This window comes from Triturus cristatus, chromosome 10, assembly GCF_964204655.1.
Source record: "Triturus cristatus chromosome 10, aTriCri1.1, whole genome shotgun sequence".
Taxonomy (NCBI): Eukaryota; Metazoa; Chordata; class Amphibia; order Caudata; family Salamandridae; genus Triturus; species Triturus cristatus.
Genome location: NC_140593.1, coordinates 833,455,127 through 833,467,583, shown reverse-complemented (window position 1 = coordinate 833,467,583; position 12,457 = coordinate 833,455,127). Strand labels below are relative to the sequence as shown.

Here is a 12,457-nt window from a genome sequence, read left to right as displayed (position 1 = left end):
TTGACGAGCAGATATTGGAAACAGTTCGACTCAAGTCAGTTTTTAAAAAAACTGCAGTAGTTGGGAATGTGTAGAAACATGCAGAAAAATTCTTGCTTTTCCCTATCTAAGGACTGCAAAAAAAACCATATTCTCTCTGCTTCCCATTGTAAGCTATTAAAATAGAGCCGAAGAAAGAAATGCAAAGTTCTGTTTTTGTCTCCTTAAACAGCTGCTATAATTATATTTCATGACCAGATCTGCCTTTCACCTGGCACTGGCAGCAGGCATTGTGATGTAAAAACTCATAACAGTAGAGTTCTGACATATTTTCTTTATAATCTTTTTAATTGGTGACTGGGTGCGTCACAAGTCACCGATTATAAATACATCAGAGGCTGCTGTTTGTACAAGACTTACAAAATCCCATGTATTATAAAATAAATTGCATTAATCCAGGTGGAACATGTTCACTTACTGGACTACAGTTTTTTAGTGTTCCATTGGAAGAGGGGGTGAAACCTTATGTGATAGGAATAGGTAATAACAATAGGTAGATGTAACATTATGATGTTGAGAAAGAGAGAGTGCAATCAAAAATAACTTCTACATTTTTTGCCGATGCAACAGGTGTTCTCTACACCTGTTGCAGTCCTAATTTGTTGGGCCACCAGCTCGAGGACCAGATACAGGGAGCCTCTCCAAAAATGAGTGTTGTCATTCAGTTTGATAAGTTTGCGGTCATCCATAGGACTACCCCAGACATGAATGTTCTAAAATTGTCCATAGTGGATTGGATCTCTTCAGTAAAAGTGATATTCTGGATGTCATCAGCATATCAGACAAGTTGGAGGCCAAAGGAGTAAATCACCTTAGCTGGCAGAGAATCAGAAAGATTGAAGATTATGGGGCTCAAAGATGAGCGTTGAGGAACTACACACGGCTTGGACCCTGAAAATCAAATCCAGAATATCGCGGCATGCCATTGTTGAGTGTAAAATATTTAATCCAAAATATCGAAAGGTAAGTAAGTATAGATTTTCTATACCTAATTTCACATATATCTACCTTGGCGATATGTATATCTTCAAAGTATGTAGATGTGGAGTGAAGTTGGGAATAGTAAATCTGTACTTTCCTATATGCATTTACATTTCGATATTTTGTTCCTCAAAATGGTGTCCATTGTATTTTCGCATGTCGATATTCTTGGGCTGGATATTCAGTAGTAAACCACTCCTCCGATAAGACTGCAAGATGTGGAGCAGCCTCCGTTCTGTATGTAAAACAAAAGGTGAGCCAGATTAGTTCTTTGCCTTCAGTACCCAAAGAACTTAGCTGGCTCAAAAGTATGTAAAGTATTTATTACTGTGTCAAAGGCTGCACTAAGATCTGATAAGAGTAAACAGCTCTGCCTCCTTTGTCTAGTGCTGCATGCAATACGTCTGAACCCTGACTGATACGGGGCCAAGCAAAGAAGAAGATTCGTTGTATAGTGAGATTTGCTGATTGATCTATTTTTGCAAGATTTGGAAGTGAAGCGCAATAGAGATATAGGTTGAAAATTACTTAAAACACAAGGATCACCTGACAGCTTTATGAGAAGAGGAACCAGTAATGCATTATTTCCAACCAGTTGGGAAAACAGATTAGGAAATAGACAAGTGCATGAAGAGATAAGGGCCACTGACACTTCTTTAGATGGCAAGCGTAGAATAACAGGATGGCAAGGATCTAGAGGAGAACCGGATTTAGTCTGAAGTGGATAACGGTGCGAACTGAGTGAGAAAACCAGATTTGTTTGTTGTTTAGACGGAAATTAGGAGTTCTTGGGTAGATTAGACAGTGTATGGAAATTGAGCTCAAGCTTTTCATTTTTTCTTCAAAAAGAAAGAAAATTGTTCACTGAGAGGGAGTATTAACACTGGAAGGATAAGGAGGATTACAAATAATATTAATAAATGAAAACACTTAACAGGTGTAGTTTTTAGCAGTTGCAAGACGATTGAAGAAATAGTGTGCATTCATTTTACCTTTATTAAACTGAAGAATTTGCCTCGGATTGTAATTCTATTGCCATGCTCGTTCAAGGCGCTTGCAGCTACACAAAATGTGCACTAATTCCTCAGAATACAAGGGAACTGATGGAGAAGCTTCAGAACGCAATTTGTGTTGCTTGCGTAACTCGCTGAGTGAGACCAGGTATGGATAATGAGGAGCTTACCTAGGGATGGGAAATATAATCAAACTAAAGATTCATGTCTTCAGACACCATGACATTAGATAACTTAAGCATAAGAACAGCACTGAAATTACCAGAAGAATGGGTGAAATCTCCAGAAGGGCCCAGGGTTGATGGAGAAGTGAGCCGGTAGGGGGGCAAGTGTCATTGAAGGAAACCTTAAAGTGAAGTGACTCAGTTTAAGGGGGGAGTTTGCCATGATAGATGTAGCAAAAGTTCCGTTCTCAGTGGGTGATAGGCCAGATTATGTTAGTTAGGAGATTGAGATAAGAAGTTTAAAGATAGTGCAGCTCTCTGGGTAGCGTGATTGAGGTGATACCTGGCCTAAAGCTTGAATGAGTTGCTTTGTTTGTCTTATCTGGTCGTGGCCTGAGAGAGTTTGTAGAGATACCTAGAACAAGCCAAATATGCAGGAATCATAGCTAGAAATCTGTTGACAAGACAGCACAGGGCCATCTTACAGAGCAAAACTTAAAGTATCTCCAGTAAGCAGAACGTGACCAGCACAACCGTAAAATTATTTCTCTTACACTTGTTTTTATAAAGGACACATTTTCTGAAGAAATAGTCCTCACCTGGGGCTCATCAAGCAGATAGTTAAACCCACTGGTGAAACTCTAGGCCTTTTCTTTACCCAAAACCCACAGAGCCTTTCTAGTCACAGTATAAAAGCGAAAATAATCTACATAGTGTTTTCACAGAGACAGTCTTTCACTACAGGCTGAGAATTCTCTGACCCTTCTCAGGGACCCTTCAGATAGATGACAGCCATCTCTGAGGAAGCCGCGCCCAACTGAAGAACCAGCCGGTAGGCTCCATCGTCTCTTCAAGACTCGTCCTTTTCCCCTTGGCTCGGATGAATGTACACAGACAACAGAGCATGGGGAGGTGGTCCATGTTTGTGAATATGTACTCTTCTGAGATTGCATTCCAGCTAAATTATCAGTGTGCTTGATGTTTGTGTAAGATCTATATACTAATCTCACACAATTACATTCATGAATCTTTCCATTAGTTAAGTATTTGTGAAGTGATAGCCTTGCCATTGATATGACCAAATAGGAGGATAACATTTCACATCGAAAGCCAGCCCCTTAATCACATCACTTACGTGAATTATGACTATATTCAGAAATATAATACCAGCATTTAGGTTTAGAAAGTAGGCATGCCATTGCCTGTGTAAGGTAAGCACAGTTTCCACATGTTTGTGAGAGTCTAATTGGCTCCAAGAAAGAAGAAGAGATCAACTCCGGTGCAGAAAAATGGGCACATCATGAACATGAAGCTTGCCACATAACATTGTAATTGAAGGAGACAAAATTCCTTGGATGTGGGATGCTTTGAGAAAGTGGATAGACAGAACAAAGGCGAACATTTCATATGGGTATGGTCTGATTTAAAGTACTAGAGCAGGTATGCTTAGATTTTGAGTTGTACTTTTGTTTGATAGATAAAACATGTGTAGTACCAGTAAGCAACTGAGATAAATTTGGTAATTGTATACATAGAAAGCTGTATTTTCAGTACCATGGAGGCCAACTGGATTTTAAGAACTTCACAGCTTTCTGTGTAGGGTATTCCTTTAGGGTTGGTTGATGTGTGTCCAGGAGGCGGCAGGCTTGCCAGATTTTCATGGTCCCTGGCTATGTAAAGATAGCCATTTAGATTAATGGTGTGGAAATTTGTCTCCTGTGAATATTCTGAAAATATGCCTTTGATCTAGCCACCATGGACATTGGACACCCCCAGAGCATTGTGTATGTTGACCAGATTATTTCAGATGTACCACAAGTGGTTTGGAAAAATGCTGTAGTGAGGACCATTATTTCAGTCTGTTCACAAGCCTGATACCAAGTATTGTGAGGAATAAACAAGAGATTACTGGTTGAAGAAATGTTCTTGTCCTCGACGTCTTTGGTTAGTGGTATTTTGTATTGCTGGGGTAAGAAGGTAGTCGAGATGTGTTTAATGATGGTAATACCGTGTACTCTTACAATGCAGATGATCTGGGGTTTCCAGTCACCACAGTCATGAAAATAATTCATAATAAATTACATATATAAATGAGTTCATAATTTTTTTCAGCTTACGCAGTAACAATATTGGATCCAAAGGCACGGCAGCTTTGGCTGACACTCTGAAGATTAACCAAACACTGCAATCCCTCAAGTAAGTGACCTTGCTTTGCCTAATTTCTGTTGCTCATTTGGTACTCCCATGATCTATGATAGATTGGCCTTGCCTCGCATATTGCAATTCTTTGAGTAAACTCAGCATTGATTCCATACAAGACTTTTAGGGTGCCCAGTCAAATTGTTAGTCCTGAAATGAGGTTTACTCTGGTTTCTGCTGGGCAAACTTAGTTTCCCCTAAATAAATGCTCAACTGGTTCCTTGCTCTCTTTCTGATCACCCTGCTGAGTGCCTTTCTCTCAAGACTCCTCAGGGCATGAGTTCTCGCTTTATAAGGCATATTTACATTACATTACAAGTAATTTGTCTTCTGACTTCATGCTAGCCTTTCCATTTTCTCTGGCAGGCTACCTGTTGTGACTTAAAACTGTGTTCTCAAGCTTGTGTCTCTAGCTCTCAGATGGAATGCGGATTCCTCAGGTGTGGATTCTGGTGAGAGAGAGAGGAACTGGAGCAAGAGACGACAGTTAGGATGGGTCTTGTTTCTGTGTTCAGCTGCCTGTGTTATTACTGGCGTTGGTAATGAATATTCATGCTGGAATTTGCCTTTTCGACATGCCTTTCTCATTTCAACACTGGTGACGAGGATGGGATACACGACATTTCTAAACTCACATTTAGCTACAAGAACTCGTAGTGATGCAACATACATAGTGGTATATCCTGATATGGTGACTTAGCAACATGCTCTGCATTCCTGCCTAGGCAACCAGAATGTGTTAGAGTTCTGGAGGATGCCAGGCAGAGGAGAGCTGGCAGTTGCTGACAGAGGATGTGTCTAGGGGTTGTTCCTATATACTTGAATAAAGCTCCTACTTCTAAATATGTTGTCTGCGCCTCTTAAAAGTGGCGACGAGGATGGGATGTACCTTCCCAGAGGGCAGACTGGTCGAGCAATGGAGTGAGATGACAACCCCTGGACCGATTACTATTTAACTGGTATTTATTGATACCGACTACTGGCTGTGGCATTACATTGCTGAAGAGAGCACGCTGCTGTGCGAGACTGATACTGCCAGGCACCAATTAAGAAGAACCTTTCATCATCCACCCTGCAGTAAGGCATCTAAAATCGCATGAGGAACACCTGTCCGCCTGTGAATCGGGTAAGAAGTAACACCGTACTGCTGTGGATGCCTAAACTGTGTTAGTCAAGCGTGGTGCAGGCCTGCATCAGGGAAAGTGCCGATGCTGCAGGTGTAACCTCGGAGTGTGTAGAAACTGAAACGTTGGAGCCGATTGTTTGAGGTGTGCACAGAGCGGAGCGAAGGAAGATGGGGGCCAAGGAGCTTTGACTAGGAGTGAGGAAGCCAGTGTGGATAGCCTCGTGAACTTGGTTATCTGAATTTTGCTCCGAGACTGCTGCGGGACCGGGAGCACAAGTTATTTTTAAAAGTGAGCGCATTTTATTTTTTAAATTTGCTCGCCGGCTACTCCTCGCGATGTTAATGCCTCCATTCCCAAGCTTGTGCTGCGAGTCACAGTGAGGAGATGTGCAGTTCCTGAACCCCCATGCGTCACTAGCGCAAGGCAGTGTGGGTACCGCGCTGCGTGGTAACGTGCAGCGTATGCTGATATCCTGCAAGGCATAGCGTCAGGTTGCCATAACAACGAAACACGAGAGACAGTAACATTGCCGGAGCTGCGCGCCGAGAAGGGAACAGCAGGCAGAAACTGAATACTTCAGCAAGGAAGTAGGAAGTTGTTTTTTGGGAAGGGGAGCAAATAAGAAAAGGAGCATATAGGGAACTGTGTCCTTTTAGGTACAATCTTTAGATTGCTACTATCTACAGCTACATGGACAATGGTGACCACATCAATTGTGTTAGTTTTTTTTTCTTTTATCTCTTGCAGGTAATCTTAGATCAGGACCAGTGAACAGTTATTGGTCAGTCACCAGAACACTATAACGTGCATAACTATTGTTGGCACATATTTTCTGCATTGTTAGGACACTAATAGAGTGTTGATTAGGAATAACAATAGTAATAAGCACATTGTAGATTACAGTCAAGTAGCACAGTCACTATGGACATGTCATCTATCACTGCTCCATTTGAGGTTCTGGACTTTTAAGAGTCCAGAGGTGTCAGGGAAACAACACCCGAAGACCCCTGAGTTCCTCCTGTCCCGGTGCACAAATAAACAGAGACACGGGTTCTCGATGGCGGCGTCAAAGACCAAGGTTTATTTACTGCAGGGACACAGAAATCATAGGAACCACACAGAGGCAGAATCTACGAGACTGTTCAAATTGCATTAAGTGGGTTACTCTTTAAATACATGCAAAATGTCTTTGGGCTACATTACACGAATATTTCTCATGCCTAACCCGGAATCCCAAACAAACAGTAAATTTGACATCAAACAATAATTAGTCGCAGGTTTTCGGTATTCGATCAGGCCCTCTCGACAGTTTTCCATTCTTTGCCCGATCCTCCCCATCATAAAAATCGTAACCTCCCCATTGTAAAAGCCCAGAAGGTAAGGAGCAGAGCCAGGTGCAAAGGATTGAAATGTAGGATAAGAGGTGTTTATGGATCATAAACGGGCATGGCTACCGTCTTCGGCCTTTCAGTCAGGACAACGGACACGAGAACCAGTATAGCGGGACTGGCCTTAGGCAAGGGAGGCAGCTTGATTCTGCCTAGTCAGGCAGCGTCAACCTTTCTCGGGGCTCAAGCTTACGTGTCCTTAACAAGGTGACTCTGCCGAGGTCATCGTCCGTTCATTGACTATGTGAGGGCAAGAAACAAAATGGATGCCGTAACTAAAATGGATGCCATGACTTTAGTGACAGAATGCCCTATTTTCCAGTGAATTCATGCTAGTTGCGCAGCGAAAACACTGTCATGTATATAATGGATCATTTGCGGTTCATTGGTACCAAAATCGTGTCAGTACTACGATACCGAATTCACGGGTTCGGATCGCTACAGAACCTCAGACCGTCCTTTTGCCCTTACATAGGCAGTAACTCACTCTATGTCAGAGTCCATCTCTATGTTCATCAGGTCACTGATATGTTGTTGGAGCATTACTCTATCCCGTGGCGTATCTCTAAAAACAGGTGGTCTTCTTACGCATGTAGAAATGCAGAGATTACATAAGGCAGGACCACACTGAACAATGAGACAGCACGAAAATAAAAATACTAACGCAACACCAGTGACTATCAGAACCTTCCATCCCCACGCAGACAACAGGCTCCAGAACCATCCCATTAATGACCAGTCACCTTCCTCTACATGAATAGAGTCAGAAATCTTATGTAACTTAGAGATGGCCTTGTACACCGTTGGCGCATTATCTGGAATAAAAACGCAGCAACTTGATTGGATCATCTTACATACTCCACCTCGATCTGCAAGTAACACGTCAAGGACCATACGGTTCTGTACTTGACCTTGGTGGGGTACGACCCAGATCGGAGTTGAGCTCTTACGTTTGTTCTCACCCAGAGTAATGCCATATTCCGTAACATTCCAACCCATGTAAACTCGCAATTCATCCTTGGGAATGAACGGAGTATTATTGACATCTCTCACCACGTCAGTGATTCCTTTTACCAAGGCTCTATTAGCAGAGTTATACCGGGTGGAACGCGGAGGTCGTGGAGGATAGGTCTCTAGGGCATAAGCGAACATGGTCTGAAATGCCCAGAATGATCCATTATAACTAAAAGGCAGAACCAAATAGGGGATGCCTTTGTCCATGGTATGTGGTATCAAACCACACACCCAGCAGTTTGTTGTATTAACCACTAGCTGATGTTGGTGCAAGAGTTGAATGAAAGTGTTATTTATAAACTCAGAGCGTCGAGCTTGCTCGTGGGCAGGAAAAGGATGGAAAGAATGAAGAGAAACAACAGTCGGAGAAACAGGAGCATGGGGAGATACTGTGGATGCAACAGGTGTAAAGATCAACTGAATACCAAAAATAATTCCGCCTGCCAAAGTTATTAAAACAATTAGAAGTGTCAGAGTACATTGTATTAGAAAACATTTGCTATACAATATGTCATATAGCTTTGTCTTGTGCACATTTATGACATTAACCCTTTGTAATTCAGGAAGCTCCATCTTCTACAACCGTTCGCAACGGATGGTTTGTACCTGTTAAAAACTTGCCTCTGTTTATCCTGGGAGTTCCCAAGACAAACAGAAGAAACCGACCTAGTGTCTGATTCCCTGCAAATTAAAACAAGGCACACGTTACGACCCTACGGTAACCCAGATGGCAAGGTTAGAGAAATAATAAAAAAACAAAAAGATAAAACTTTTGAGCAAACTTCCTGACTGAATGGAATGCAGTAAGATCAAAACAGTTTTCAAACAGAATGGTAATTATGCAATGTCATTAGTTCATAACATGAGAACGTAGATTATATCTGTACTTTCCGGGTCTTGTCTGGTCTTGAAATAGCTGGTCTATAGGTGCGGAAATGTTCGACTCCACAGGCGACAAATGTTCACTTTGTACAGTACTTGGTTCGAGATTCAAAGGAGCGGTTCCTGCTGGAGTGTCAAAGTTCTGTGTTCCCGTTCGTGGGTGGTCCGTTATGTACTCTGCATCACTGAAAGGGATGTGCCTAGGAACAGGTTCTGTCTCAGATATACCAATTCCCTGTCTAACCCAGTTATCATAGGGGAGTGGAAGAGGGACACGCTTCGTATGGCTGGCGTGCACCCAGTTTTTCCTTCCAGCTAGGCGTACTGCAGTTCTTGTTGTGAGGAGGACCTGGAACAGACCAACGAATCTTGGCTGGAGGTTTCGGGTACGTTCAAAGTTCCGAACCACCACTTGGTCGCCTGGTTTCAACGTGTGGCCTGGACTCTCCAGCAGTTTAGGCAAGGATTCGAATACCTGTTGATGAATAACGCTCAATTTAGCAGTCAGATCATGAAGGTAATCAATCAACATTGGGTATTCAATCTGTTTGAATTCCTTTGGTCTAGGGACTCCCCAAACATTAGCAGGGCGGCCGAACACAATCTCATATGGGCTAAGCCCTACTCGAGAGTGTACAGTCGCTCTGGTGGACAGTAAAGCTAAAGGCAGTGCGTCTGGCCAAGAGAGACCAGTGGAAGCTTGAATTTTCGCAAGTTTCAGCTTCAGGGTGCCATTGTACCCTTCAACCAAACCCGCTGATTGTGGGTGATTCGCACTATGGTATTTTTGGGAAATACCCAGACCCGCACACACACTCTTCATAACTTTCCCTACAAACTCACTTCCATTGTCCGACCAAACAATCCGTGGCATACCATACCTGGGGAAGTATTCTTTTAGGAGGATTTTGGCAGTGGACATAGCAGTGTTATCCTTTAACGGATATGCCTCAATCCATCTTGAGAAGGCACAGACTACCACTAGGACGTATTTGAGATGGTTACATCTATCCATGTGGATATAGTCCAACTGAATCACTTCAAAGGGACAAGAAGGGGGAGCAAAATGGCCAGTTGGGGTTGGGGTTCCCTTGCCAGGATTATGCATCAGGCATACCATACAATTTTTCACCACTCTTTCTGCACACTTAGTAATTCCATCGTTCTTCCATACTGGGGCTAACATTTTACAGATCCCTTTCGAACTGATGTGCGCCGCTCCATGCGCCATCGTGACTACTGCAAGTACATACGCGTCAGGTAACATCCAACGCTGCTGCTCAGACAAATCGACCCAACATCCACTTGAATCCATTTTACCCGTTTTCTCCTTCCATTCATTCTTCTCATTTTCAGTTGCTTCATTCTGGATTGTTTTCACACTTTCAATCGTATTCTCACATATTCCTGATTCAGCAATCCATCTTGCAGACGTTGCAACATACATTCGGCTCGTCATGTTCTTGGCCGTCTCTTTGGCGACCTCATCAGCGAACGCATTTCCACGGCCAACATCATCCGTAATCTTCCGATGTGCACTGCACTTCACAATTGCAACTTCATTCGGTAGAGTCAGGGATTCCAATAGATCGCTGACTAACTGCCCATGTTGGATCTTAGTCCCATGGGACGTGAGAAAACCTCTTTCTCTCCAGAGACGCCCAAAATTGTCTGCAACGCCGAAGGCGTATTGGCTATCAGTAAACACATTCACTCTCTTTCCCTTAGCTAAAACACACGCTCTTGTTAATGCAATTAATTCTGCAGCCTGGGCAGAATTCTGACTTACTCTTGCAGTCTCAACAATCGTACTCAAGGTCGTAACTGCATACGCGGCCGTCACATCACCATTCTGTAATTTGAAACAAGACCCATCGACATATAAAGTGCCGTCTGGATCTAGTAACGGAGTGTCTTTTAAATCAATCCTACCTTTTTTCTCTTCCTCAGTTCTGAAACAACAATCATGGGGCTCTGAATCACTCGACTCTTGAGTAGTCGGCAACAGTGTTGCTGGATTCAATATGTTGCATCGCTTGATCTGAATATGACTTGCCAAAAGCGTCAGCTCACAGCCTGATAGTCTAGCACTGGTGAGGTGCTGAGTTTTCGTTCGATTCATGAGTGTATCCACAGCATGTGGAACCATGACTACTAACATGTTGTTCATGACTAGTCCAGCAGACTGTCGAATAGACACTGCAGCTGCTGCTGTAGCTCTCAAACAACTTGGCAACGCTCTGGCTACCGGATCTAATGTGGATGAGAAATATGCACAAGGCCGCTGTTTGTCACCAAATTGTTGCGTTAATACACTCAAAGCACAACCTTCTCTTTCATGGACATATAGAGTAAACGGCTTACTGTAGTCAGGAGTACCCAACACAGGAGCTGAACACAGCGCATCACGTAAGTCAGAGAAGCTTTGCTGACATTCATCAGACCATGGCAAAGGGCTCGGAACACCTTTTCCAGTCAGGGCTACCAATGGTTTCGCCATGAGAGAAAAATTTGGGATCCATTGCCTGCAGTATGACGTAATACCCAAAAACGCACGCACTTCTCTTTGTGTGCTTGGTACAGTCATCTGTGAAATTGCTTTGATTCTCTCTGGGGTCAACCTTCTTCCCTCCTTTGACAAAAGATGACCTAAGTAGGTCACTTCTTGGCAACAATATTGCAGTTTAGAAGGTGACACCTTGTGATGTAAGTCTGACAAATGACGTAATAAAGAAATTGTAGCTGCTTTGCAAGTTTCCTTGTCATCAGCAGCCAGTAAAAGATCGTCTACGTATTGGATCAGAGCAACACCATGAGGAAGTACAAGGGCATCTAATTGACTCTTTAATGCTTGGCTGTAAATTGAAGGGCTCTCACAATAACCTTGTGGAGCGCGTTTGAACCTGAAGCTGCGACCTCCTAAGGAGAAACCAAAAATGTCTCTACTTTCCTCGGCTATGGGAATGCTGAAAAAGGCATTTTTCAAGTCGATCACTGTTAAACCATGAAGCTGAGGCAGGAATCAACGTCAGTAGTGCAGTGATATCTGGGACTACAGGAAACTGTGGAATCACTATTTTGTTAACTTCTCTGAGGTCAATCACAAATCTGTAAATTGGAGGTTTGGAAGGGTCAGTACGTTTCAAAATCGGCAGAACAGGACTATTGCAGACGTTCCCTCTAGTTTCCTCAATCACATTTTTCTGTATCAAGTCTTTCACAATCAATAAGAGTGCTCGTTCCCCTTCATTCGAAATCCGATACTGTGGGATTCGTGGGAATTTAACATTAGCTTTCAGACTTACCACATAAGGGGGAATTTCCAAGAGGCCTACATCGTTAGGACCAGTCGCCCAAAGAGTATCAGGGAGAGAACGCAGCTCCGGTGGGAGCTTATCCATCGACATATACATTGGAGAGATGACTCTTTTGCCTAATGTGAGCTGTACTCCTGAAGGGGAACAGTACAGTGTCGCGTGCAGGCGTTTCAACAGATCTAAACCAAGCAGATTCTCATTACAACCGGTTGTTAGAATAAGGGGTGCTTCTAGTTCGCATGGCCCAACAGATATTGACAAAGGACTAGAAACAGGATTGTGAACAGGGGCGCCTGAGAATCCTACCGAAGTGTTCGTTAAGCCAGACAAAGG

General features: G+C 43.1%; 1 protein-coding gene across 1 annotated transcript in view; it reads left to right on the top strand.

Moving 5' to 3' along the window:
• NLRC3 (NLR family CARD domain containing 3) overlaps window positions 1-12,457 on the top strand; it is an 820,465-nt gene that overhangs the window by 331,447 nt on the left and 476,561 nt on the right. Inside the window, exon 7 of the mRNA XM_085630169.1 lies at window positions 4,310-4,393. Coding sequence (XP_085486295.1) covers window positions 4,310-4,393 — 84 coding nt within the window. The remainder of the gene's footprint in view (window positions 1-4,309; window positions 4,394-12,457) is intronic.